This window comes from Strix uralensis, chromosome 14 (assembly GCF_047716275.1).
Source record: "Strix uralensis isolate ZFMK-TIS-50842 chromosome 14, bStrUra1, whole genome shotgun sequence".
Classification (NCBI taxonomy): Eukaryota; Metazoa; Chordata; class Aves; order Strigiformes; family Strigidae; genus Strix; species Strix uralensis.
In genome coordinates, this window is record NC_133985.1 from 22,256,805 (window position 1) to 22,284,386 (window position 27,582).

Sequence of the window (27,582 nt, forward strand, 5' to 3'; positions counted from 1 at the left end):
TGGGCTTTGCCCAGCTCTCGCCGAGCTGTGCGGTGGCGTCCGTCCATCTTCCCACAGCAGCACAGGAGGAAACTGCTTTGGGTTCTAGAAGGGGCTGGATTCAGGGGTCCAGCAAGGGCTCAGGGGGGTTGGGGCTACCCCAGACAACCATCCCTGGGCCCCCAATCTTTACCGGCAGCAGCTGCCAGGCCAGCTCGTTCCATCCCGGCCCAGCAGGCTCCGGGCCGGGCGCGGATGCTGAGCTGCTGGTACTGGCACAGCCCTGGATGCAACCTGAAATAAATTTGTGAAATATTCTCGATAAAGAAAAAAGAAACCACCAAAAAAACCTGAAAACAAACAAACGAAAACAAAAAACCCAAAACAAAAACACCCTTAAAAAACCAAAACCAAAACCCAAAACAAACCAAAAAAACCCCAAAAGAACCCAAACAAACAAAAAACCAAACCGGAAAAAGCCTCCTCGGAAAGCTTCGCAGCTGCGGGGCAAACGCGGGGGCCCAGGTGCCCCCCCGGCCCCGGGGATGCTGCGGGGCGGCGGGACCGCAGCATCCCCCCCACACACCCCCGGAGCGGAGCCGGGGGGGCCCGGCGGGACGCGCCGCCTCCGCGGGGGGGAAGGGGGGGGCCGGGCCGGGCGGGGGGCGGAGCCGTCGTGCAGAAGCTCCCGCGGTCGCGCCGAGCCGCGGAAGCTCCGCGCCATGCGCGATTACGAGGCGGCCACCGCCTTTTTGGGCGAGTGGGGCCGTTTTCAGCGGCTCGTTTTTTTCCTCCTCAGCGCCAGCATCGTTCCTAACGGGTTTAACGGGATGTCGGCCGTTTTCCTGGCCGGTACCCCCGAGCACCGGTGCGCCGTGCCCCGCGGGGCCAACCTGAGCGGCGAGTGGCGGAACGCCAGCATCCCGCTGGAGCTGCGGGGGGGGCGGGCGGCCCCCAGCCGCTGCCGCCGGTACCGCCTGGCCGCGCTCGCCAACTTCTCGGCGCTGGGGCTGCGGCCCGGCTCCGACGTGGAGCTGGGGTCTCTGGAGCAGGAGCCGTGTCTGGACGGCTGGGAGTACAGCCGCGATGTCTACCGCTCCACCATCGTCACCGAGGTGCGCGGCCGCGGAGCCAAACCCTTCCCCCTCCTCCCTCCTCCGTGGGGGGGCGTTGGGGGGACGCGCTGCCTTGTAGGGTGGGGGGGAAGAAAAGGGAGCGGCGGGTCAAGCGGTTGGGGGAAAGGGGTTGATGCTGCGGGGAGACGGGGGGTTTGTGGGGTGAACGGCCTCAGGAGGAGCCGCTTGTCCTTATTAGCCCGGGTGCGTTTTCCATTGAAATGTGATTTATTTGGAGAAGGCTTTTCTGTGGAGGGGGAGGTAAAGGCTGGGAGTAGAAGCCTGGTAGTTTCCTTTTGCCAGCAGGCCAACTGTCCCCAGAAACTTCCCATCTGCTGGAATCTTCCCAGTGTCACTTTGGATGGGGACATCGATGCTTTCCCATAAACGGGCCAACAGCTTGGCTGGGTCTAGAGCCGCAGTGGGCCCTGGCTGGCCCCCAGCACCAGTGCTGCTAGCCACAGAGGTGGCTTTGGTGGCCGTCGGCGCTGGGCTGGGCAAGTTGGTGCGAGGCAGGTGCCGTGGTCGTGGTCTATAGCACGCGGGAGGCTCCTGTGCGAGCCTGGGCCCCGGGCTGCGGTTTTGTAAGGCTGGACAATGGCATCACTTGTACCGGGTGTCCTGTGGGGACGTCAGCGGCGACGGGTCATTTAAGCACTTTTTTGGGTTTTCTGGTTGTGCCACGGCGCCGCGGTAGGGACACGCTGCGTCTCTGCCCATGCCAGTGAGGAGCTCTGGTAGAGGAGGAAAAGGCAATTCCCCTAAAGCTGCGGGGTTGCTGCTGCTCTCTTGTGTTGTGGGAGGGGGTTTGAGGAATATGGGGCTCATCCTCGTGCCAGCTGGCACACTCTGCAGTCGTTCAGCCCAGCAGCGTGCCCCAGGTAGCCAAGGGCCACCCCGCTTGCGCACCGATGGCTCATGCTCGGGGGCACGGCGCAGCGGGGAGCGGGCGTGTGGCTCTTGGTCTCGAGTCCCCGTGACTCAGCAGCAACATCTGCCACCGAAAAACGTTGCATGGGGGCACGGCCAGGAAAGGTCCTGACCAAGAGGTGTGTGGCTGTGGGTCTGTGCCCCGGGGACACGGGGACAGGGTCAGTGTCTGTGTCCTGGGGACACAAGGACAGGGTCAGGGTCTGTGTCCTGGGGGCAGGGTCTCAGTGCGGGGGACATGGGGACAGGGACAGGGTCTGTGCCCCAGGAACATGGAGGCAGGGTCTGAGTCCTGGGGACACGGGGCAGGTCAACACCAGATCAAGGCAGAGAGTTCTTGGGAAGCTCGTCCTGCTCCTGGTCGTGGGCGAACCGTAGCAGCAGCCTGGCTGCAGCCCACGTGCTGCACGCAGCCATGCCCGGCTGTAACCTGTGGGCTGGCACGGCCGCCTGGCCGATGCCTGGTAGCCACCGCCACGGCACTCGCTGCTGGAGGGAGGCCGGGTTATCCCGGGGTGGCTGTGAACTCGTAATGTGTGGTTTGGAGTTCGCCATTGCTCTGAGGGAGACAGTAAATGAAGCAAAAGGAGGAGAAATGCTCTTCCTTCTTAATGAGCAGCAGACAACTTGTGTTGGCAGATGCCGGACGAGAGCCTTCCGTGCCGGATTCAGATGGGACGCAGCAGTGGGGCCTGGGGCACGCCGAGGAGGCAACAGCACGTTCAGAGATGGAAACCAAGTGCCAGGTTCCCATCTGTACACCAGATGGAAAAGAAGGATACTTGTTTTGTTTTAAAATTGTCATGGATGTTCGGAAAAAATACAGAATTTGGTTTTAAAACAAGGAAAACAGGCGCTGATGAAACCCTGAAAAGAAGCAGTTCAGTTCAACTTGAGATGATTATTTTTGTACCCAACATTTTTCTTGGTATTAGGAAAGACAAGCCAGGACATGCCGTCAGGAAAGCTCAGTGGAAAAATATCTTTGGTTCAAAAACTCAATTGAGGAGCAAAACTTGATGGTACAGGATTAAGTGCTGGAGGTTTTTTTTTTGATTTGTGCAGTTGCATCAAGTCCTGTTATTACTGCTGCTTGAAGGGAGCAGGCTGGGGGATGCCAGCTCAGCCCTGGTGTTACTTGGTTTGCGGGGATGTGCTAAACCCTGGCAACAGAGGCTCCCAGACTCCATCATCTCCTTGGTCTTAAAATGCTGATAATGGCAGAAAAGTGAGTGTGGGCACAGCACAGGTGAGAGAGGTGATGGTTGGGCTGGGGTGGTAAGAACGAGCCTGTAAGTGTAACGATGAGCAGGTGGCTGTGCAGGGTCAGTGTGGGGTCAGGTGTGATCCCACGGCCAAGACGAGGAAGCTGCAGGGTTCCCTTTCGCTCTGGGGGCTCAGCCCCTTGGCCCAGCTGCCTCCCCGTCTGCTGCAGCTCCTCCAGTTCTCCCCACAGAAAATCACTGTTTTCCACCGAAGCCACTGCGCCGGGTCGGTGCCACCCGTGCTTGCACGAGAGGGCTTGAGCCAATCTAGCAGGTCCTGACCCCAAAGTGGGGCTGCTTCACTCTCACCACCCCTTCCACTTTCTGCCATCTGTGCTCTGAAATTAATTTAAACATTAACATGCGTATTTTTGTCTGTTGGGGTTTTTTTGCCTGAACTTAACCTACTTGTGCTTTAATTCCAGATAGCGATGCTCAGATCTGGTATTAATTAGAGGTTCAAGCACCAGTTTTGCATTCACATCCAGTTAATTCCCTCGCGCTAGGTTGTGTCCCAGCGCCGCTGCCTGGGGACATGCAGGGCTGCTCCCCACCACCGAGGCCAAGCATGTCCTGGCTTGTATCAGCACTAGCGTGGCCAGCAGGGACAGGGAAGGGATCTCACCCCTGTGCTCGGCACTGGTGAGGTTGCACCTCGATGCTGGGTTCAGTTTTGGGCCCCTCACTCCAAAAAGGCCATTGAATGACTCGAGCGTGTCCAGAGAAGGGCAACGGAGCTGGTGCAGGGTCTGGAGCACAGGTCTGATGGGGAGCGGCTGAGGGAACTGGGGGGGTTTAGTCTGGAGAAGAGGAGGCTGAGGGGAGACCTCATGGCCCTCTACAACTCCCTGAAAGGAGGGTGCAGAGAAGGGGGATGAGTCTCTTGACCCAAGGAACAAGCAATAGGACAAGAGGGAATGGCCTCAAGCTGCGCCAGGGCAGGGTCAGACTGGCTCTTAGGAAGGATTTCTTTGCAGAAGGGGTTGTTGGGCGTTGGAATGGGCTGCCCAGGGCAGGGGGAGAGTCCCCATCCCTGGAGGGGTTGAAGAGTCGGGTTGACCCAGCGCTGAGGGATCTGGTGGAGTTGGGAACGGTCAGTGTGAGGTTCATGGTTGGACTGGAGGATCTTCAAGGTCTTTTCCAACCTGGATGATTCTGGGATTCTGTCCCCCGGGCACCACAGCGAGACCCCTGCGGAGGGCAGAGCGAGTGCCGGCGGCTTCACCTCTCACCCGTGTTACCCCACTCAGCCTCCCTGTCCCAGCCCTGGTGCTGACTTCTTGGTGAAGGCAGAAACCAGGAGCTTTTGGGGCTGGCAGAGGTGAGGAGCTGGATGTGAATTGCTGTGGTTTGAAGGCGACTGAAGGATTTTTCTGTTTCCTTACAGCTTTTTCCAGCAGCAGTGAGCAGCCTTAGCCCACCCTGTGCTTGGGTGTCTGTGCCTGTCACTCGTGCGCTGGGCAGAGCCGGTCTCATTGCTGGCATTGGTGCCCAGGGTGCAGCATGGGTAATCAGAATATTTTTTTTTAATATCTCTTGAGCTGTTTGTCTTCAGATTTTTCTCTTGGAGACGAGGTCAGATTTTCCCTGGTTTACAGCCTCAGCCATTTACACAAGGCTCCGCTAGTGTTTTCTTCTCTGATATGAACAGGTTGATACTCAGGATGGTTAATTAGTGATTTCTGATTGAGAACACGAGCAGTCAGGGCACCTTCTCTGGCAGTTTCATTTTTTCAGAAAGCTTCTCCATCCGTAGTGCCCCATAGCATTGGCTTCCAGTAGCTGGGAGCTTGTGGGAGAGGGTTGGAGGGATTCGATGGTAATAAAGTGATTTAATGGCGTTCTCCTCAAGCAGCTCTTACTCCAAGCACTCAGAGCACTTGCTTGGAAGTTTACGTGAACTTTGCTCTCCAGTATGCTTAGCCAGGGATATTACAGAATTACTTATTGTCTGGTTAATGAATAATTCAGTCCAGTACAGACAGTTTAGAAGTTGTAGAGGTAGGTAGTTCAGCTGTGGCTGGGCTGTAGCTCCTGTGCCCACGATGGGCTCGGTGATGGATGCAGCCTCTGAGGAAAAGGTCAAATAAGTTAAATTTAATTTTTTTCCCCAAGTACTGCTTGCAAGGAGCCTTAAAGCCCTGTACATTCAAGCACTAGTGAAATCTTGCCATGCTGACACATGCTGGGACCCCGTGTGGTGCTGGGCATGAGCCTCCATCGGAGCAAGCGCCTTTGGGGAGGGGAGGCTGATGTTTTGGGACAAGATGAGGTGTACCTAGAGACTAGGGCTGTATACATCACTGCCCAGGTCCCACGTGCTATTGGATCTAAAATAGTGGTGTGGGTTTTCACTCAACAGCTTCAGATATACTTGGAGGCGGATGGATTTGATGGTGTTTGTGTGTTTTGGGGTCAAATACAGCGAGTTCCTGCGGACAGCAACGCCTCTCCGGCCAGCTGGCTGCTGCGTGCTCTTTGCCACATCCCGCAAATTTTAAAGGCTCGACCCTGTAGAGTGAATTTTTGCTGTCTGTGCAGTCTGTCATGGGAAAAGGTAGAGTGAACAGCTGGGTGGGAGGCATTTGGCACCAAGGAAACACAGGAAGCAACCCCAGTTTCACGGGCAAGTTATTATTTAGCTAGGTTTATTTTGCAGCCAAAGTGCCTTTGGCACAGTGGAGGCATTTTAAAAACACTGACCCTTAACCTCGAGTGACTGAAGTCTGAAGGTCTGGGAGCAGACACTGCGCTGGTGGCCCCACAGCGGGGTGCTGATCATAGCCAGATAATTAATAATCGTCTGTATGGGCTGCAAATTTTGCCACCTCGTTAGACACCAGCTTTCCCAGAGCAGGGACTGGGAGGGGCAGCAGGACGTGGCAAAGCATCTCAGTAGTGTGGGGCCAGGTGAGCCTGGCTGGCACAGAGCTGCTGCAGCTCCCACAGCTTGTAGAAGCTGCCCCTCTGCTGCCCTTTCCTTCCCTGCGTGATGTAAAGAAACGTTTACTTTTAATGCTGTGTTTTTTGAAGCTGAGTTTTGCTTCATTTTAAATACGGGGCTTGATTTCCACCGAGCTTCTTTACAGAAATCTCAGTTTTCTTTGACATGTGAAGCAGATCCCTGTATATATTTCTCACAATTTGCATTCTTGAACGTATCAGAGCCCTGCTGACCTGCAGGTTCACATCCACCTTATCAAACACAGCAAAGATAAATGCAGGTGCATGCCCAAACTGGCCCACGCCTTGCCACCTCTCCCTTCCTGGCAGGGACGAGAAAATATTTTACAGAAATGGCCGCTGCAGGCTTCTTTTTCTTATTAATCAGATCTAAGTATTGGAGGTGTATTTCAGTCCTCAAATCTCCATCTCCCCATGTTAAAGACTGTGTGTTTCTCAGGAAGAGGCATGGGTTGTGTTTTAAAGCTCAATTCATCTCTTTTTGTCCCATAGCTGGTGTTACTTTGCAAGCTGGGCAGAGGGGTAGAGGTACCCAGCTCCCCACCGCTGGCAGCGTACCTTCGTTCTGCCTGAAAACAGGCACTGATTGCATCTCTTTCCTAAATTATAGTCCAGAGAAAACTGCATCGAGCCACAGCACATGGCCCCTTGCTTTGGGGTTTTCTTCTCCTTGTTCTCCTGCAGCAGAAGCAAAGCCCAGCTGCCGCCCCATCGGTTGTTTGGTTTGGTTTTGGCAGGACTCACAGTGCTGTCAGATGGCACCTGGCTCTCTGTGTAATACAAGAGTTGCTCCGTTTTGTTGCCTGCAGCTGAGCTGAGGAGCCGGAGCAGCCCAGAGGGGAGGTTTCTGCTCCACCACCCCTGCCTTTGCCTGGGCTTGGCCACTGCTTCCCGCGATGACTTGGCCCGTCTGTTCCCTGAGCGCTGGTGCAGGCGATGTACCCGCTCTCTGATACATGACTAATTATTAAAATTATGCTAGACTTTGATCTGTGATCTAATTAGCTTACCTTTGTGGTAGAATTATCTAATCTAAGACTGACATGTTTGAAGTCTATCCATAAGCACTCCTGCCAGGCCCGCCTTCATCAGGAGATTAGTCACCAGGATGGGAGCAAGCTGCAGCAGAAACACGCTCGGCTGTAACTTTGGTGGACTCATGATGCTGTTCTTATTTTTTTTCAACCTTGTCTGGGGTTATGAGCAGCTTTAGGTGGAAGTTTCCATGCTGGCTCCTGTCCTAAGCCTCCAGCCCCAGCCGGGTCTGGTCGTGAGGCTGAATGATGGACAGTGAGTCAGCCCTGCAGGTTGTGGGGATGGAGAGGAATTTGGAAACATGTCAGGGTGGGAAAAGAGATTTCATTCTGTGCGTTTTCTTGCATATGTTTTGTCAACCCCAGAAGTTAGAGAAATGTAGCGGGTTTTGTGCTGGCAGAGGTCAGGTAAACTGGAAACTCTCCCTTGCTGGGGATGGGGCAATCCTTCACCCTTCTCCATCACTGTTTTTTTGGTGGGGAGCATCTCGGGCCATGGGGAGCCAGGTCCTGGGTGTCGGGGGGCCTGATGGGTGCGTGTTGGGGAGATTGTGCTGGAAACGGGGCCAGGGTGGCCCCTGGGTGCACACACCAACTGCCCACTGAGTTTTTGGTGTTACTGGCCACTCACCTGCTTCAGAGGTGATGGGGTCCCATCAGACGGCTGCCAGCCAGCGTTTCAGCCTGGTGGGGCTTGCCTGGGGAGGCAACCGCTCTCCCTTTTGTTTTTTTGCGCTTTAAGCAGGGCGTTCCGGCAGCAACCTTTCCTGGGAAAACAGTGCTGGTGCCAGCAATGGGTGGAAATGCGGCTGTGGGGAAACTAAATTAAATTACATGGAAACGTGTGTGTCTCCAGCCAATAACCCTTGTGCCTGGATGAGGCTCGACGCGGCGTGGCGGCTGCGTCTGAGCGCAGGCCCTTCTCTTGCAGTGGAACCTGGTGTGCGAGGACGACTGGAAAGCCCCGCTGACCACCTCCCTCTTCTTCGTGGGGGTCCTCATCGGCTCCTTCATCTCGGGGCAGCTCTCGGACAGGTAACGCCGCTGCTCCTGCTCTGCCCAGACCTGGTGCCACAGCTGGTGCGTTTGTTTTTAAGAGACATAGAGGAGTTAAATGTCCAATTCTCTTGAGTTTTAATCAAAATGAGGTAGCTGGCCTGACTTCTGCAAAAATCCCAAACTTGATCTACCCCAGGTGTAGGATCACCACCTCTTGGTCACTTCAGAGACAAGAACTGATCTCTGCAAGGAGCCCATGCAGCTGCTTTGCAGATGGATGTGGTGGTTTTCACTTCATGACCACATTTGTTTCTTTATCCGGCCTTTTTAGTAGTTTAAAAGATGTTGTTCTTTGTCACACATTAACTGACAGGCCGTTCTTGGAGCTGCAGGATAGAAACTTGTCCTTTGAATGGAAGCTCTGCATAGAAGAGGTGGTTTGCTGGAAATAAAGTAAGGATGTCCGAGAGGAAGAAAAAAGATAACCTGTAAATGAATAGCAATCATGTCATAGCACCCAAGTAGATGTAAAATATCCAAAAAATCATTACAGGCATTTGATAATTATCTCAGCAGCATTGAAGTTGTGGCCTTACAAGTGTTGAATGTGGAATATATGTTCCTTTTGCAAGTGTGCTTCCCTCTGTATACAGCCCGTAGCCTTTTTTTTCCGTATCATTACAGTGGGGTCTCCAGTACTGCTTTAGTTGCTGCCTGTTACCGAGGGAGTCGTGGGAGCAGCAGCGCTCCTCTCGGAGTTTGGCAGGGGGGTTTCAAAACTCAATGGGAGCCTTAATCCAAAAGCCTCCAGCATTAAATGCCACATGATCTGAATTTAATCTCCTGCCTCCTGCCCTCCTGCAGAAGTCAGTCAGTGTTACTGTTTGAAAGGGAGCTGAGGAAGTCGCTAAATCCCGTGGGTGCCGTGTGGCCCCTGGGAGCAGCGCGGCCAGCCAGCCTCCCCAAGAGCCCGGTCACCTTCTAGCTTCAGCTATTCCTTGAATTATTTTGGAAATGTTTTGTCAGGAAAGCGGTATGTTCTGAGCCTGTACCTGAGCCATTTCCCTCATGCTGCTGCAGAAACCTTTCCTAAGTCAAGGGCAGCTGCAGGCAGCGGGCAATGCAAACCCGTGCGTAGGCTTGCTCTTACCTTTCCTTAAGAAAATGCTACTAATGCAGAGAAGCGGGTGAGAGCAAGGGTGTGATACGTGTGGGAACTCAGACTGAAAGCAGTCGCTAAAGCTATTTAACACACTCAAAGCGTGATGCTGTTGCATGTATAGATGTCAGTAGCCTAAAAGCCATCATTTCCTAACTTTTGGCTGTGTGGCTTGCAATCTTCCTGTGACTCACTTATATACTGTTGTCTAGTCTCCTCAGTCTCTGTCTAGTGGCTCCCTGAAGTTTCTGCTCTTCATTTTTCTTCTTGGTTTATTCCCTGGGTCTTGGAAATTTTAATTTCTTTTAGTGTTTATGAAGATAAACAGAATTCTTTAACATGAACCAAAATTCAGGTTGTGCTAAGCTGTGTTGCTTGAGGTTGGATAGTTGTGCTCCCTCGTGCTCTCTTACAGAGCCCTGCTCCATAAATACATGCTGTTTCAGTAATAATCTTTATCCTTTGCAAAAGGTTTGGCAGGAAGAATATCCTTTTTTTGACGATGGCCGTGCAGACTGGCTTCAGCTTCCTGCAGATCTTCTCTACCAGCTGGGAGATGTTCACAGTGCTCTTTCTCATAGTGGGGATGGGACAGATCTCTAACTACGTGGTGGCCTTCATACTGGGTATGAATATGTCTGCAGTAGATTAAATGCTTGCTTAACGTACTGTTATTTTTTTTTTCCCCTCTGAACCTGCATCATTTAATTAGACAGCGGTAAATCCTCACTGATACAATTCCTAATTTAGGCCAGTATGATTTTTTTTTTTCTCTTGGATACTTCAAGCATATATTTTCTATAGATTTAGAGGAAAAGAAGAGAGCAGAAAGGCTAAATAAACATCCATTTCCCTCCTTTTTTGGAGAAGAAGTTCGAGGCAGCATTCAGGGTTTGTTATCAGCAGCAGCAGGTCTGAGATAGAGAAAACATTTGGGTTCCTCCCTGCGTCTCTGCCTCTTTGCAGAGGGGTCGGTGCGTACCCGGGTGCAAACCTTGGAGCAAACCAGCCCTTCCAGGCAGGACGGGAGCAGAGGAGCCAGGTGGGTGTCAGAGCCCCGTTAGCCATAAAAATCACTGGTCTTGGAGCCGAGGTTAGTGATAATGTCCCTAATTTTAGAGGCCAAGGTCTGTTTTGTTTTCTATGGGGAGCATCAGAAGAAAGAGCCAGTGACTGCAGGGAGGCTGCCGGGCTGCCCGGGGACCCCCTGGGGAAGGAGGGACCCCTGGGGAAGGGGGGACCCCGCAGAGCCTCCCACTAGTCACAGGGTTTTCAGGAAAGGTGACGACATGGGGAAATTACGGGGATGGCTGATGCAGGCCTGGGCGGGGAGCTGGGATTTGCAAGAGCTGTCTTTAAAGTGTGCACACATGTATTTATGTCAGCTTTTAAATCAGTGCTGTCAAAATTACAATTTGTAGATTGTAACCTGAGCTAGTCTAAATTAAAGCCGTATACAAATAGTTAATGCTGGTCTCTCCTACCCCATGAGGTTTTAACGGGGGAAAAAATAGAGCAGAAGAGCATAATATGAAATCAGTGCTTTGGAGGGGATACGGCACCGGCACCGTGTCCCCGGGCAGCTGTGAGTCACCGCTGCGAGTGACGGAGGGAGGGTTAAGTAGGTCAGGCTGTCAGCAGGGAGATCCCTTGCTGTTGCAGTCGCCATTGCCACAGCTCCCTCCGTCCTGGTAGTTAACTCCTGCGCGGAGCCGATGGAGCCGGAGCCAACGCCTGTGGCGAGAAGGCTGGGAGCTGTGGCGCTGGGTCGGGAGCGCTGGCTTGGCTGAAAATCCTCTTGGAAGTACATGGGGTTGGTGAAGCACGAGTCTCTCTGATGGGGGTGCAGGATCTGGTTGGGCAATAATTAGCCCCGAAGCTCCCCCCCGGGAACGTGGGGCACGGCTGGATGCAGATCGGGACGCTGCCTCGGTGCTCGGCAGAGAGAAAGCTGGGGTGGGGGGCCCGGGGCACCCCACTGGCCAAATGCCCCCGCTGCTGAGAGATAGGACTGGGCCTCCCACAGTAATGTTCATTTGTTTAATTGCACGGCTGCCATTTGCTGGCACTTTATCCCTTGTCTTGTCTCTTCTGCCGTCCCGTTTTCTGTAGAGTTGTTGTGGCAGCGATGACTCCCTGGCAGCAGAGAGGCAGGTGCCGTGGGCACTCGCCATGCTGGCTGCTCCCCAGCAGCCTTGAGGCTGTTACTAAGGGCAGGATTAATCTAAACTAACTTAGATATTAGCTTCCTAATTTAAGTGTGTTGTCAGCCACCTGTCATTGATAAGGAGGGAGGCACTTCCCACCCTACGCTGTGTAGTTGCATGGCTGGCATGTCCCCCAACCTCTGCCTGTAGCAAGGCAAACCCAGGAGCTTCCAGGAAGCCGCACGCGACAAAGGTGCTGGATAGGAGAATATACCCACGAAAAGAAAAGTAACTCCTTAAGAAAGCCCACCCTGATCATGGGATGCGCTGGAGATGCTTCCCTTGTTTCATCCCACCACTGCCAGGGCTGTGACCTGGCTTGGGAGGGGAGCGGTGACACCAGCACCTATAAAGCCCCCATTGATGCTGGCTGTGCTGCAGCCCTGGCACCCTCTGTCCCCAAATGGGGTGGTTTTCTGTTTGTGGGTTGTTTTGGTTTTTTTCAAGTGGCCACCTCAGCACAGGTTTCTCCTGTCGTCCCAGCTTTCAACATCCAAACCTGAGTTGTGCGTAGCTCAGACCCTGTTTCAGCATCCGCAGCCACCCAGGCTCTTCCTGCCCGTCGCACTATTGCTGCCCACCTTCATGAGAATAGAACTTCTGTAGAGAATTTTAATTTTTTTTCCCAACCACATCCTGTGAAATTTCTCTCTGCAGCATTTTTCCTTAGCTGTAGGCCTCAGTTATTTTCTGTGCTCAAAATTGTTGTTTTCAAGTTCTGGGACTGTAAAACACTATGGAGATTTGTAAAGGCGTCTTGGTATCGTCCCAGAACTGCTATTCCTTGGCCAGGAGAACGAGGGGGGAGGAGAGGCAGGAGAGAAAAGAATTGTAGTTCTCTACAATGTCATCTCATGTTGGCTTTGAATTGCCACAAATTATAATGTAATGTTTAATAGATAGAAGCCAATGTTTCAAGTATCAGACCTCTCCCGAGAGAGGTCCTCTAAACAAGAGCATCAGAGAGGAAGACGGTATAATTTATCCCCACACGATTGTTTTATCCCTAAAAGTTCTTATTTTCCATTTTCTTACTGTGACTTTATTCAGTTTCTAAAATGAAAATTCATGTAGCTACCAAATAGGAGATTTTTTTTCTGTCTTGGGTATTTTTTCCATTTTTCTCTGCAATATTAAATCTTGGAGTTCTTACCACACTACATAACTAAAATACACTCTCCAGATTTCCCAAGACCCTCCTGTTCGCTCAGTGTCACTTGCTTTTTAACTGAGTCCAGATCAAACTGCGGGAGTTACGGCCCTTGCGGTGCTCCTGATGGAGCTCTGTAGACCCGGGGCTGAGAGCTCAGCGGGAAGTGAGGTGGACCTGAGGGCGTCTGTGGATGTTGTTAAGCAGTGGCTGGGTATTTTATTGGAAAAGAACTTACAACAGTCTCAATTGTTATTCCTAGATACTCGGTTGGCGCTAGGCTGCGCGTGACACAGTGGTTGTGGGGTGCTTTCATGGACTGGTGCCTGGCTGCTGGAGCAGTAGCGTTAGTAGAAGGTGGCATCTTCCCTGGTTGTGTCCTACAGCCCGCGATGTGCCAGTCTGACATTCCAGCCTTCTGTTCCAAAAACTAAACGTGACATTTGTTCCCACCTCACTGTAAATTCATGCCCTTCCATCCCATGTCAGTCGGCCGTCCACCGACCTGCTCTCCTCCAGAAGTGCTCAGAGGTGAACTGCACCTTAAAAATCCCAATGGGTGAAGTGGGGGAGCAGGCTGTGTCCCAGCCGAGGGTATCAGGAAGGCTCCTGGAAGTCTGCTGGCCATTCCCCGTGCCTGCCCTTATCTGTCTCTGACAATGCATTAATCAAAGCAAACAGAAGTCACTCCTTCATCTGAAGGTCCCTGATGCTCCCAGCAACTTTTCTGTACCGGTTGGGTCCATGTTGTCTAAAACTGTTTAGCTTATTTTTGTGTAAATGCAGTAAAGTATTTAGTCATGATTGAAAAGAAAGAGTTAAAATGCTAATCCAACCTCCCTTGTTTTAAACAGGAACAGAAATTCTTGGCAAATCAGTTCGTATTATATTCTCTACATTAGGAGTTTGCATATTTTTTGCAATTGGCTACATGTTGCTGCCACTGTTTGCTTACTTCATCAGAGACTGGCGGATGCTGCTGCTGGCGCTCACTGTCCCGGGGCTGTTCTGCATCCCGCTCTGGTGGTGAGTGCCTCCCCCCGCCACGCTCCCACTCACCTCCCCACCTGACACTCTCTTGCCCTGGGTGCTGGTTAATGGCAGGGTGGCGGAGGGGTCCCCTTTCTCCTCTTTGGGTGGTTTTTTTTTTTTTTTACTAATTGGCATGGGAGGAGGTTTTGCCTTGAGGTGGGAGTTGGGGGGATTTTTTGTTTGGGGTTTTTTTCCAGTTTTAAGTCAACTTAACTATCTGCAGAGCCTCACTGATGCTGACCGTGTGCTTGAAGCCACTTTTTCACCAGCTTTCCAGAGCAGCTTGGGAATTCTGTACTTGACTCCTAACTCCAGACACTGTTAATCACCTCTAGGTTTACTCCTGTAGTACCACTGCCTGATTCGTTCTAACTTTGCTTCCTTCCTTTTTTCTTTAAGCCATTTTTTAATGTGGTTTCACCTGCTGATTGGTACTAAAATCTCAGAGGAAGGCTGAGCCCGTTCACTTGGCACGCAGCAGCAGGCAGTTTCTTGCCCTCGACGTCATTAAGCAGCTCATTGCACTAGAAGTCGTTAAGCAGAGGCGTTTGCCGGCAGAGCTGGCCAGGCCAGCCCGCTCCCACGGCTCTGCGTGCCAGGAGCCGTGTGTCCTCCCAGCTTTGCTTTGGCTGCTGGAGCAGGACTTTGATTTGTGAGCCCCTTCGGCCCATAGTAACTCTCTGGCTAAGCCAAAGGTTGGCTCTACCTTACCCTCCTCCTCTCAGCCATCCCACACTGTCATCTTGGTGGCTGAGTCCATGTTTTCTTTCATCTTTCCATCGCACTTGTCCACACCCCTGCTCTAATGCACTGCTGATGTGTGGGTGCACCCTTACCTGCCCTGGGGGACTGAAAAACAGTTTAGGAAAACTCCCTGTTCTTCTCAGCTGGTCAGAAGCATTGAAGAAGGGCAGATGTCGTTGTTCTGTTGCCGCCTTGGTCATCTGTTGTTTTCTGAAGAGATAGGTGTTTAGAAAATAAGGAGGGACAGGCAAGGTACCATTCACACTTAAGGATAATTTACAAACAAACAGAAAAGTAGTTCCTTCCTTTCCTATTAGTCTTACCTGGGAATAATTCTTCCTGTTATCTCAAAAGAGTTATACCTAGAAGTAAGAGATTAATGTCTTGAACAGTTAAGCAATTTAGACCCACTCTGCTATAGTCTAAAAGACCTCCTGCAGATCTCATTCTTGTCAGAAGTCTCTGCTGATGGTTTTGGTTTGTTGTTTTCATCTTAGTCTTCAAACCAAACCTTTAAAATGGTTTCCGGCTCCACCTCTGCTATCATCTGATGTTTAGATATAGTCTTCTTCTGTTGAGGGGTCAGTTTGCTTATTTAACTTGAAATGTTTCAAACTCCTTCAACACAGTGGCATTTCCCTCTGCACCGAGCAGCTGCTCTTTGGGGGGGTTGGTTTTGGGTGGAAGCCTCTCGGATGTCTGCTATAGAACAGGCACTATTAGGCACACAAAATTTGTCCCCAGAGTCCTGCTTTGAAATGTATTTGGTGGGAATTGCCATGGTTTTTCAGAGCATACATCATAAAGCATGCCAAAAATTTCCATGGATGGCACTTCCAGCCTGGGGCCAGTGTGGGGGTAGATGGGGATCTGCCGAGGCTGGTCGGTATTAGCTGGCATTTGGGCACCTGGACCCACTGCTCCCACGGGCAACGTGACCTGCACGTCCCACTGCTCCGTGCCGTAGTTGCTCTTTTATTCATTCCTCTTCCAAATTTTCCAGAAGGTTCCCAGCATCGTCTCTGCAGTCTTGTGTTCCTCAGCTTGCCCACAAAGAAGAGCAGTGGAGCGGCTCACCTCACAGAAAGGCACGTTAGTGGTTGAACAATCTGATATAAATTATCTGACGCTCGCAAACGTTGACGTGGCTTCGGGTTAATCCTTTAGGGAGTTCATCAGAAAAGGAGTGTCTGACCAGCTTTTTTCCAAGGAAGGGAAAAAATGCTGCTGGCTGAAGGGCGCAAGGTAGCATCTGTTAAGATTGAAGGATTTAGTTAAGGAAAGGTGAGATTTTCTGTCCTGTGTTTGGTGTTAATTCACTCAACACGTGCCTGGAATTGATTAGAAAATGTCATCAGCTCCACAAGGGGACACTGCCACTGTCCTCTGCCTGGGAGAGCCTGCCTCAGAGTTGTGGTAAAATTGTGAGGTTTGTATAGAAGATTCCTGTGACACAGAGCCTTTAAATATACCCTGCGTATACTTAAAGCATTTCCACATTGTGTGCAGTTTCCCAAGAATATTTTTGCTCAACACTAGTTAAGCTACCCCCATCTTTGCTGTCTATCTGGTGACATCTGGGTTTTTTTTCGGTGGACATCAATTATTCCTTAAAAAACAACCACCCAGGACAAGGGCCCAAGCGTGCATCTACTTCAGCACGAGAATAAACACATCCCATATATTTGAATTCTCCCACTGATCCCAGTAGGACAAATCCATGAATTACATTGCCTACATGCTTCTGTGCTGACTCTCTTCTGCTGCAAGCAATCTGTGAGATGAGAGCATAACTCATAAAAGCGATACATCTGTTTTTAATAATGTCTTACTTTCATGAAAACGTTGAGTCATTTATTCTGAAACTTATTGCAGGATCATTCCTGAATCCCCTCGGTGGCTGATCTCACAGGGAAGATATAAGGAGGCAGAAGTTATTATCCGAAAGGCTGCAAAAATAAATGGTGTTCCAGCCCCAGCCGTGCTTTTCGACACCGCAGAGGTATGTTTAATCCGTCCTGGTACTTTACCTCGCTGGCAGTTTCCCCCTTTGCCTAGTTGGGAAATGCCAGCAGAGAAATGGTTTGCACCAGCAGCTCTTAGAGGCTGGCAGTGACTGTTGGTGTGAGGTAAGTGCTGGGTTAGCGAGTTCAAAATGAGAAGCCAGAGGGGGTTTTTGTTTGTTTTTTACAGTAAAATTCTCTTCCTCAGCAGTGGTTGGTTGTGGTTTTCAGAGCAAGGGTGACCCAGATTGTTTCATCCTTTGGGCGCTGAGAAGAACCGAGGAAGACGTGTTTGTCCCCATCGCAGTATTAGCAATTTGCAGTTTAACGGCAGCCCTCGGCAGGGGGGGCTGAGCAGGGGACCCTCAGTTGGCACCCACGTGTGCCAGGGCTGTGCAGAGCCCCCAGGGACTCCTCAGGTTGGACAGACCAGCCAAAGCACCCGAGTGCTCCGAGGGCACTTGAAAACCGTGACGGTAGCAAAGGCACTGAAGAACATTAAGCTTCTTTCCAGGCCTGTTTTTTTTCTTGTATTTCATACTTATCGGTTAAAAGGAGAAAGCCTAGCACAAACCTAGCACCCCAGCAAGCCGGGGAGCAGCACGCCGCGGCAGGACGGCTGGTTCTTGTGCTCCTCTCCCCCCCTCTAGTGGCTTTGCCCTCACCGGAGCTCCTGCCGAAGAGCCGCAGATGTTTTTCTTGTGTAAAGAAACCAGCAACGCTTCCAGCTTTGTGTCAGCAGCGACCGTGTCTCTATGTCAGACCTTACTTTCCTGCGTTGTACCTAGCACCTGCGTTTTATGCCTCCTGACAGAGCAGAAAGCAAAGCTGCTACGTGCTGCACCTCCCATGGGCAGGATCCTTCTCTCGAGTGTCACGTTTATGTGTTGGCTGAGCTGCTGAAGATCTCTTTTCCAAGTGTATGTTCTAGTGTAAATTGAAGTGTGTGTTCCAGCTAGGGGAAGCTCATCCTACAGAAACCATGGAAAAGCACTTCTCTCACTTCACAGCCAGAGTTCAGATGTCTTTCATACTGGACATGACTTTTTAAAGCTCCAGCACGTGAGTTTGCTTTTCATCGCTCTGGCGTATTTTTGAGACCAAGCGGCAGCTCAGCTGTCCTTTACTTCGTGGGAATCTTGTGTGCCAAAGCATCTGTCTGCAAAACATCCTGAGGATGATGTTTGTGCATTAAGTCCTCCATTGGAAGTATTTTTTCAAACGTTGCTAGGAAGACGTTCCTCGGAAACCATCCTCTCTTCCTGGGAAAGGAAGTCTCCTGGGTAGGCCCATAGGGAGGCCAAAGTGATTCACTCTTTGGGCTGGGGGGGAAGCCTGACCACGTGCGCTGGCTTTGCCCTGTTGAGGGCTCTCCGTGCAGGCAGAAGGGCACCCTAATGCCACCCAGAAGATTCCTGCTTCAGGCCTCAAACTGGACCCTCCGTCTCTGATTTGGGGTGGTGGATGCTCCCACGATGAGCCCTGGACACCACGCTGAGCTCTGGCCTCTATCCCCCTCCTTGGCAGGGTGCCAACAGGCAGGCAGCAAAACTGGGTGATTTTCTGCATTTATTTCCCATCGTTTGTGAAGGTTGAACAGAAGAGAGTTCAGTGGACAGCGTGCTGGAAAATGCCTTTGGTGATGAGGTTACTCCTGGAAGTACTGTGTTAGGTCCTCAAGGAAGTGTTACTGCATCTTTCTTGTCAGCTGATGCTCCTTTTTAATTAGTCAGCGTGGTGCAGTGGTCTCGGTGCTACCCTTTTTTTTTATTTTAACAAAAAACTGGAAACTACCACGAGTACAGCTGGGTGCAGAGACAAGCTCTACCTAAGGACCACCCTCCCCAGTGCAGAAGCGGCCCTTGGGCTGACTAGTTACCCCCTGATAGAGTCATAACTTCATAACTGCCCAAACTTGTGGGTATGCAGAGGTTGTTGTGCTCTTAGGTGTGTGGGAATTTTTTTGGTTTTGTTTTCCTTTTTCCTTCAGATGCAGGATTCGAAGCCTCAGCAGCAGCAGAAGGCTATCCTTCTGGACCTATTTCGAACCCGAAACATTGCAACTATTACTATTATGTCATTACTTTTGTGGTAAGGAAATGTGTATTCCTAAAGTACCCAGGCAATAGAACAATTTCTGATTTGAGGGCACATGCCACAGGTTTAGATAATAAGTCTCAGCCTCGGAGCCCATCTACACACGGTCCTTGGCCGATACATGGCCCTCGGTGTCCTTGCACCCACACTGCATTAATGCACAAGAGTATGGAGACAGTAGCCTCGACTCAGATGTAAAATAGTTAGGAAACTATACGTAACAACTTGTGTATTTTAAATATTCTGTTGCTTTTCTTTTTTTTTTTTAAGAAGCTCCCATCTCTGTAATCTCTATTTGAAGAGAAATGTCCTTCTTGAAGCAAAGGCAGCAACTCAGTAACATAACAAGGAGCAGACCCATGGCCAGCGTTTTTGTCCTGTTTCTGTACAGTGCCCATCTCAGTGAGATCCTGGTCCCTGCCTGGGCAGCCACGAGGAATGAGGACCCAATAATTCCATATAGACAAACCAGGACCCTTTTCTGTCCATATTTCCCCCAGCAGAAAGGAACTGGCTAGCACACTTGGCATGCCATAGTAAAGCACTCGTGAGATTTGAAACCCGAACATCCAGCGCTCTCGTGAAGATTAAATAAGATGTCACGGAACTGCTGAGGGTGGGAGATCCTGTCACTGGAGTTGGCTACAAGTAGGAGCGTAGTTGGCATGGGAAGCTTTCAAGAGTTATTTCATTGTGCCGTTAATGAGCCCATTGCAGTGAAAAGCCTTTGTGAACGACTTCCACAAAGCCTTTTACTTGGTATAGTGTATGCAGGAAGGACAGAGAAATCAGAGGTCTCTTCAAGCCGCTGTGGATGGTCACTGGAAGGGATGACAGAATTAGAAAGATGGGGTTGCCACTGAGGGTTTTTTTTAAGCCACAATGTCTGTGGTGATGCTTTGCGACATCCTATTTTTGTAACAACATCTGAGGCAACACTGGAGGCGTTCAGAGACTGGTGTTTCTGGAATAATTTGGTTTTATTGCTTTTCTCAGGTTTTTCACATCAGTTGGTTACTTTGGCCTGTCCCTCAGCACTCCAAACTGGCATGGAAATGCCTACATCAACTGTTTCCTCTCGGCTGTTATTGAAGTTCCAGCTTACGTGATTGCCTGGCTTCTCCTCCGCTCCCTCCCTCGGCGCTACTCCTTGTCTGGCACCTTTTTTTTAGGGGGAGGTGTTGTCCTCTTCATTCAGCTGGTTCCTGCAGGTACAAGATTCAATACATGACTTAAAGTATTTCTAACATTTTATATACTTATCTAACAGTTCTGTAAAACTACTAGAAACCATGATCAAATTTAGAATTTGAGGTTAAGTTTATGCTGATCTAACTTGCAGCCATGATTTTTTTTAAAATACACAGCTCTCATTTATTGTGTCAAATTACTGAGCTTTTTATAGTCCAGGGGAACCAGCTTGTAAAAGGAGAGCCAAAAGTGTACTGTGATTTATCTGGTTGTGCATAGAGGCTAAAAAAACCCCTGCAAGTCTTCCAGATTTCACTGTGTGTAAATCTCCACAGGATTTTGTGAAAAAGGGGTGGATTTCAGCTTGTGCTTTGTTGTTGTGTAATCCAGAGTTTTGTTCCATTTCAAGAATGCTGTTTTACTGAGAGAGAAGCAAAATGTGAAAAGTACAAAGTAACCCAAGCATCTACATTTTGCTTAGTGGGAAGTCTGGAGCCAAGACATCTAGGGATGGAGCTAATACATTGTATAATTAAAAACCAAACAAAACCACTCACAACTGCTAAGAAAAATAAAACAGTGATATGGTCTTTGGGTTGTAAAAGAAATACAAGTAATAAGCACAGAGTGTTATTTATTCCTCTTAATTTTATTCTTTCTCCTCCAGATTTTAACGTCCTCTCTGTTGGCCTGGTGATGCTCGGGAAATTTGGCATCACAGCTGCATTTTCAATGCTTTATGTCTACAACGTGGAGCTGTACCCAACGTTAGTGCGAAACATGGCAGTCGGAGCTACTTCCACGGCTTCCAGGCTGGGCAGCATCATTGCTCCTTACTTTGTTTACCTGGGTGAGTTACCTGGGGGAGACATTTTGCATTTCTTGCCTTGCACTACACAACTGCCCAGAGAAGTGATCGGAGCTTCCACAGTGCAGGCTCAGCTTTAAGTCCCTTCATTTGTTGTCTAAGTCTCTTCTCTCACCTTGGGTCCGAGTTCAGTTGTACACGCTAGAAATGAAGTGGATCTCCTTGGGTTTCACAAAAGACTCAGATGTGGTTTTCCTTTCTTGAGGCTGGGGTCTGTTCTTACAGCACCAGTGTGGGCCCCAGCTGGTCTGAGGCAGTGACGGTGTTTCTAAACTGTGCGGGCGGAGTGGTTGGGATGATAATTGGTCACATCTTGGCAAAGGGTGTCACCCCTGGGATGCCAGGTGGTTTTGCAGGAGAGTGTGACGAGAAGGGATGTAGCAAGGACGGAAATCTAGCAGCAGGAAATTCATTGCATTGTGCTCGTCTTGCACATCCCCAGATGGGTATGTCAGGAGCAGGTGAACCAGGCGGGAATCCAGGCATCCCCCGAATCTGTGCTCTAAAGCAGCACGGGGCAAACATACACATTAAGCAGCACAAGAGTGTGGTTAATTGTGACCTTTGTGATTTATTTTTTTTTTTAAGCAGAATTATTGATTTCCTCATAGGCTTTATTTTGACATGTTCAGAGTGCTGCACAAATATTAATTGATAAATTTTTTTTTTTTTTTTAAGTACACAGAAATGATCCTCATGTTGCAGAGAGGAAAGGGTGACAGAGATTAGGGGACTAAGGGTGGAAGTACCTGTGAATACCAGCTGCTCAGTCTGAGGTGCTCAATCTCCCATTTCTTTGGCTCACACATGATTGATTTCCTTCTGCAATCACTGAACCCAACTCAGCTCTCCCCTGAACCTAACGACTTTTCCTTCCTGCTGAGACCTTTGGTACAAACCGACCCTGACTGCCGACTCTGGCGGAGCATTGCTGGTGCACTGCTGAGGGGTGAACGCTGGCTCACCGTGCCAGGACAGGAGAGAGGACACTACTGGCTGTAGCTCACCTGTGTTGTCTCACCTCTACATTCCAGCGTGACTGTACCAAAAATGATGAAAATACAGTGTCTTTATTGCATACTTGTACAGTGCAAATGGGAAGTAAAAGGGACAGCAGGACTGTGATGCTCCTTAGGGTCTTCAGTCTCCGTTGCAGAACAGGTAACAGTAATAGCGATGTAGACAGGATAAAGTTTTTACTGTTGTGGGTTTTTTTTCTCCCAAGTTTCCATAGGCTCAGCCTTTAAAAAAATCTTGTTCTAGTCCTCAGAATAGTTTCCTAAACTTTAGGAGGTTTTAGGAGAGACTTGTCAGCTGCTGCTACTTGCTACAGCTAAATTAGGATCTCGCAGTTCATCCAGCTCATGAACACAGAAGAGATCAAATCACCAACTTTGGCTCTGTGTGAAATACCCCCGACTCTTCAGTTTAATCCTAGTTTATTCCATACAATATGAAGCATACTGCTTTATCCCGACTAAAAAGTAAAGCTGTCAAGTCCAGTTTGGTACTTTCTCTACCTTAAATACTTTAACTCCTAGCTAATTCCTTTACTGAAAGACCTTTTCATTGCTGTGCTCTTGTGACATGAGTCTTGCATCCTGCCCAAACACTTGTGTGCTAGCTTCAGGCTGCTGGCAGGGGCCGCTGCCTTCCAGTCCAAAACCAGATCCTCAGGAGACCAAGGTCAGAGCTTCTTGTCTGTCACGGGAGGCCTGATGCTTTCTCCCCTTGCAGTGAGGAAGGTATTTAAGGATTCCCCCGTTACAGCCTGTTAGTCTGAAACTGGCCTGTTCGGCTGCCATCAGTCTCTTCCTTTCTTTTGCACAAGCCCAGCAGGATTCACAATCCCAGGCAGCTGATGAGTGCTTAGTTGCTTATGAGCACTTTTATTTCCTCACACTGAATTATTTAAGGAGGATTTGGTTCCTGATCACAGTGTAGCACTGAAGACTCCAGCAGTGAGCCCAGCAGAGCTGTTACCTTGCAGAGATGTTGGCTATCCCAGTTGAAAATATACAAAAAACCTATTAGCCACTACGCAAACATGGGCATGAAACTGATGGTAGGTGTTGACCATCCTAGAGTGCACGTTGTAGTTTTAAAACTGAAAAATCCCTTTGTTTGCTGGCAGATAACAGGTGTAACTTGGGTTTGGATTCACCTTTGATATTTATGAAGATTTCAGCTAATTACTCTAAATTAATTCTGCATTACAGCAATGTCTGGAATATAAATTTTACACATGGGTTTGTTGATTGTGGACATTAAGTCCTGTTGTCCTGTCCTGTGTTCTGGCAGGTGCCTACGACAGATTCCTACCGTATATCCTGATGGGAAGCCTGACTGTGCTGATCGGGATCCTTACCCTGTTTCTCCCGGAGAGCTACGGCAATCCCCTGCCCGAGAGCTTTGAGCAAATGCTGAAGGTGAAATGGTAAGGCCACTGTCATTCGTCCCGTGCTTCACAGGAACTCAGGACCTCTTTCTACACAGTCCCTTTTCCCAATCCGTAAACATGTTTCATCAGATCCACCGCAAAACACCAAAGCTTTCAAAGTGCCCTTTAGATTTATCTTTTTGGTTGTTAATTTGACAGACATTGACATGCAGTTTCTCCAGTATCTCTGAACCTGCGAGCTGATGTGCTTCAAAGTGAGCTCTCGCAAAGCAACACTGACTTTCACATCACCTTGAGGCTGTTGCTTCATATCTCCCAATGCTTTCCATCCTTTGATATCATTCATTATGCTTAACTCTTCATTTAGGAGGATGATTTACATTACAAAACACTTTACTCTTTCAGTGTAAGTTCCAAATTAAACACAGGGTTTCAGTATCCCAGCCTCTTTCATTTGGGAGGCTAGGGACATGCCAGGACAGCTTTTCTCCTGGTTTATTTTCTTTAGCTGTAAGCAGTGATGGCTCTCTTGCCCCACCACCATTGCTATTTAGGGTACTCTGAGCAAACATCTCCACTGAAATCTGCGCGTACATTGCAGTGCTGGTGCAGTGGAGATGGCCAGCGTTTGCTAGTTACTATTGTGGGAGGAAAATTCTTGGGAGCAGCAGAGAGAATTAGCCAAAGTGCAGCTGCATAGGTGCCATCCAGCTTACTGAGAATTTGTACTGGAGCAGAATTTGACCTTATAAGCAATAGTGGCTTGAAAAACCTGGAATTGCCTGTATCTAATCCCTGGTTGGTATAAGGAGCTGTCATTATGCTTCCAGAATAAGAAGAATTCTCGGGCCAGGTTCCTTGAGAAGGGCATGCTGCTTTTAATCACAATTAGGGACTTCTCGTGTGTCTGACCTATGGCTTTTCAGCTTTGCGGTAGATGAACTGTAGCTAGAAATCCTGGAGTCAAACCAGATTCCTGTCGCAGGCTTCTTGCATAAACAGACTGAAGTAACTGACTTACAGTCACTGAATTACATTTGAGTTCCAAGTGGTGTTTGCTGCACTACTTCTGCCATCCAGAAAGGTGTACTTTACAGATCATTACATTTTTTCTAACATTTGTGTTAATAGTGTAACACGGTTATTTTGGTGGTGCTAATTAGAAGGGGGAAGTGTCTGGTGACACCCTGTAAAATGTTCTTTAGCTTCTCAGTCTTTGACTTGCTTTCAGTTTCAGAAATGGGCAACAAACCACTGGCATTAGGAATTCAAAGGAGAGCCCTAAAATTCTGGTAACACCCTTGTGAAGAAGAATGCACACTCTCAGAGGGGCTGAAAGAAGAACAAGATCATCTCAAACTGCATTTTCTGCCAGAAGAAAACAAACCAAACCCAACAGTCAATGCTACCGCACCATAGTTACTATCCCCTGTGCTACTGTACCCAAACACATAGTTTACTCAACAGCTGCTGTCTACTCCCATAGGACTCTTAGTCTTTAATTCAGTGTCCTGACACCTGGGGCTTGTCAGCAGATACGGTCCCTGTTGAGAAATGGGGGCCTGCATGTGCTGAACGTGATTGATTTGAGGAGTTAAGCTAGAAATGAGCCTTAGGAATAACACAGCAGAGACTCCACTTGGTCAGGTTCTCAATGAAAGCTGCTTAAAGGAGGGGGGAAAAAAAAAGATAGCAAACATTGGCTTGCTGGTGGTTTTTCTGGCTCTCTATGTTCACTGGATGAAGGGGAGCTGGGTGTCTGTCTTTGAAAATCTCAGCACATGCCCCTAAAGGAAGGATCCTGGCCTCCTTTGAAATCTGGGACCAAAGCCCGATAGATTAAGTCGTTTCAGAATCTAGTTGCAGCAAAGCAGACAGACTTCACTGTAAGGACATGGTTTTTAAACAAGACATCAAGCATCTTCTGATGTCACTTGCTTTTCCCAGGACCTGGGGTCCACTTGTCCCTGTAAAAACTGATGCTTTTTCATAAAGTCTGAGCCCGCTGAAATCCTTGGGTTTCATGAATGTTCGGTGTCTTTGGGGAGGGGGGAAGCCTTTAACACAGAAAGGACTACAGCTTGCTGACCTTCTGCTGGGCCGTGCCCACATGCAAAAGAAACACGGGCTTTAGCAAGTCAGTGATCCTGTCCAAACCTGCCGTGCAGTTTTAGCTTTCAGGTTTTCTGTGGTAAATTGGCATAAGCAGTTTTTTAGATCTCTTGGGGTTTTCTTTTCAAAGCATTTCATTTCTCCTTTGAATATATACCCCATTGTTCTGTACCTTCAGAGAAAGCTCACTGCAGTTTCAAAAGCTTCTGCAAAACCTTTCTACCCTTTACAGATTTAAAGGGGATTTGATGCTTGCAAAAATCTGATCTTCTATACTGGAGATGTTCACCTGTAGCAGTTTTAATAAAACACAAAAGGGCTAATTTGGGACCACAGGTTTTTCAAAACAAAAAACCCCACCAACAGAGCCAGTGTTTTGTTTTTCAAACCCTACAGGTTATGTATGCTTTTTTTTTTTTTAAAGTTCAGCAAAGCTAGACTGGATGAAAACAACTGTATTGCTTAGAGTTGTGCTACTACTGTTTTATGAACACTACATAGTTTGAAAAAAGTATAATACCTTTTGTTTTTCTATTTATTGGCTGTACATGCACTTCTTGGCCACGTAAAGTCTATCAGACCTGGTAGACTGATTTTTATCATCTATAAATAACAATTAGCTATGATTCACCTTCTGTAAGAGCCAACAAAAACACACTGTCTCATCTCTAATGTGAGAGTTCATGGCCGGTTGATGATTCTGTGATTGTGTGCTGGCACTTGGCACGGGAATGCGGCTCTCCCTGTAAGTTCAAGCACAAATATAAAGCTTTATATCATTTAAATGCAAGGAACTTGTGCAATTATTTCAAGCTGCTCTTTGGGTTGAGGAAATACTATTTGCTTTCATATTAATTTTCTGCAGTTATGCTTGTGCCATAAATGTAATGTGGCATGAGGCAACCATTATCCTGTGACCCCTGTTGTTCTCATCCGTTCTCAAGCTGGAATTTCTCTAATAACAGCAGTATTTAATCTTGTTTTTACTTATTACAAAGTTAATCTATGGAATAGCTGTTTAGACTTAACTAAATTTCTCAACAACACCTTTATATCAGCATGGGACAGGTTTGAGGACTTGGTTAAATATAGGTGGCCATATTTTTATGAAGATTTTTATATTGAGTTGATACTTATTTTATGTGATCGTAGGCTTGGGTGTGTCTAAAAGGTAAATATTTTTGTACTCTTGAACTTTGTAGTATCTTAAAACCTAGTTTTCTTTTTTTAAAATAAGAAAAAGGGTTGTGGGTTTTTTTAATACCTTGTTTTAATCAGTCTCATTTTTCTTACACCATTGATCTCAAGCTAGTGTCACATTTTAGTATTTTTAATGGCAAACTGAAAAAAAGACTCTTTCACAAGAGCAGAATGCCTTTCTGAGAAGTACGTGATGTTGTTAAAAGGCCTTACAGTGTCTGCGCATAGTAAAAATGAGAGGAGGAGATTGCTTCAGCTGATGAAGCATTTGCAAGGAGAATTTTTGTCCTCCGCCAGTATCTTTCCCAGGCTCGCATGGGGATTTCTGAAGAATCCCGAAGAGCAATAGTCTGCAGAGGAGTCAAACGGGGGTGAATCTGGAGGGCAGGAGTGCCTCTTTCTGGCGAGTTACTATTTTTTTTTTTTTTTTTTTTTTTTTAATTGTAAAGCTGGAGAGGACAAGCACTGGTTTAGTAGCTGTTGACAGAAATGACAATTATTGCTAGTGAGCTATTTAAACCTCTCACTGCAACCTTCAGTGGGTTTTCTGTGTCAGATGCTCAGCGGGGCTCGGTGCGGGCCCCGTGTGCTCACACGCAGCGGGGGGGTGCCCATAAAGCTCTGACCTGGGGACGGGAGGGAAGCACCAGCTGGATCGCTCCCACGGACCGCAGGGGCCGTTGTGCTGTGCCTTGTCTGTCACCTCTGTCACTTCGGTCTCTGTGTCACCTTGGATCCTCAGCTGGCTCACTGGGTCTGCTAAAGCATATATGAAACTGTAGTAATTGTCACTCATTAACTTCTCTCTTAATTGTAATAAAAATGTGCCCTGGCATTGTATAACCTACTTTCTGTGTGGATTGTAATTGAAGAATAAAGTCTCCTAACTTTAACACTTTGTGCAAAGAAGTTTAAAGAAGTAATTTAAAATGTATTAGCATGGATAAAGTATGAAAAAACCCCAAACTAGAGTAAGTTCTTCCACAAGTAAGCTCTTCCACATAGGAAGACTATGATGTAGTACAGTTTTTCTGGCTTTCGGACGGTTCAGTCCTGACTCTGCAACCCTACAAAGCCCCAGACACAGACTCCAGCCAGGCTTAAAGATGATTTTGAGGTTAAACTTCTATTT

At 48.7% G+C, this 27,582-nt stretch overlaps 1 protein-coding gene across 6 annotated transcripts; it reads left to right on the top strand.

The window, feature by feature from the left end:
• Positions 1-658: 658 nt before the first annotated feature.
• Positions 659-27,343, top strand: SLC22A4 (solute carrier family 22 member 4). 6 transcript variants are annotated; one of them, XR_012630799.1, is made up of 11 exons: positions 659-1,094; positions 8,219-8,322; positions 9,917-10,071; positions 13,657-13,828; positions 16,454-16,580; positions 18,572-18,672; positions 19,675-19,889; positions 20,537-20,719; positions 21,416-21,898; positions 22,677-22,802; positions 23,039-23,127. XR_012630799.1 is itself a non-coding variant. In XM_074883217.1 (10 exons), exons 1-10 carry the CDS (start codon positions 702-704, stop codon positions 24,443-24,445), a joined length of 1,662 nt encoding a protein of 553 aa, XP_074739318.1. In that variant the 5' UTR covers positions 659-701; the 3' UTR covers positions 24,446-27,343. The 6 variants fall into 6 exon arrangements, 1 of the variants encoding a protein (XP_074739318.1); XR_012630798.1 differs by lacking the exon at positions 22,677-22,802 and having other exon boundaries at positions 23,039-23,135; XR_012630800.1 differs by lacking the exon at positions 22,677-22,802 and having other exon boundaries at positions 21,584-21,898; positions 23,039-23,135.
• The last annotated feature ends 239 nt before the right edge of the window (positions 27,344-27,582 follow it).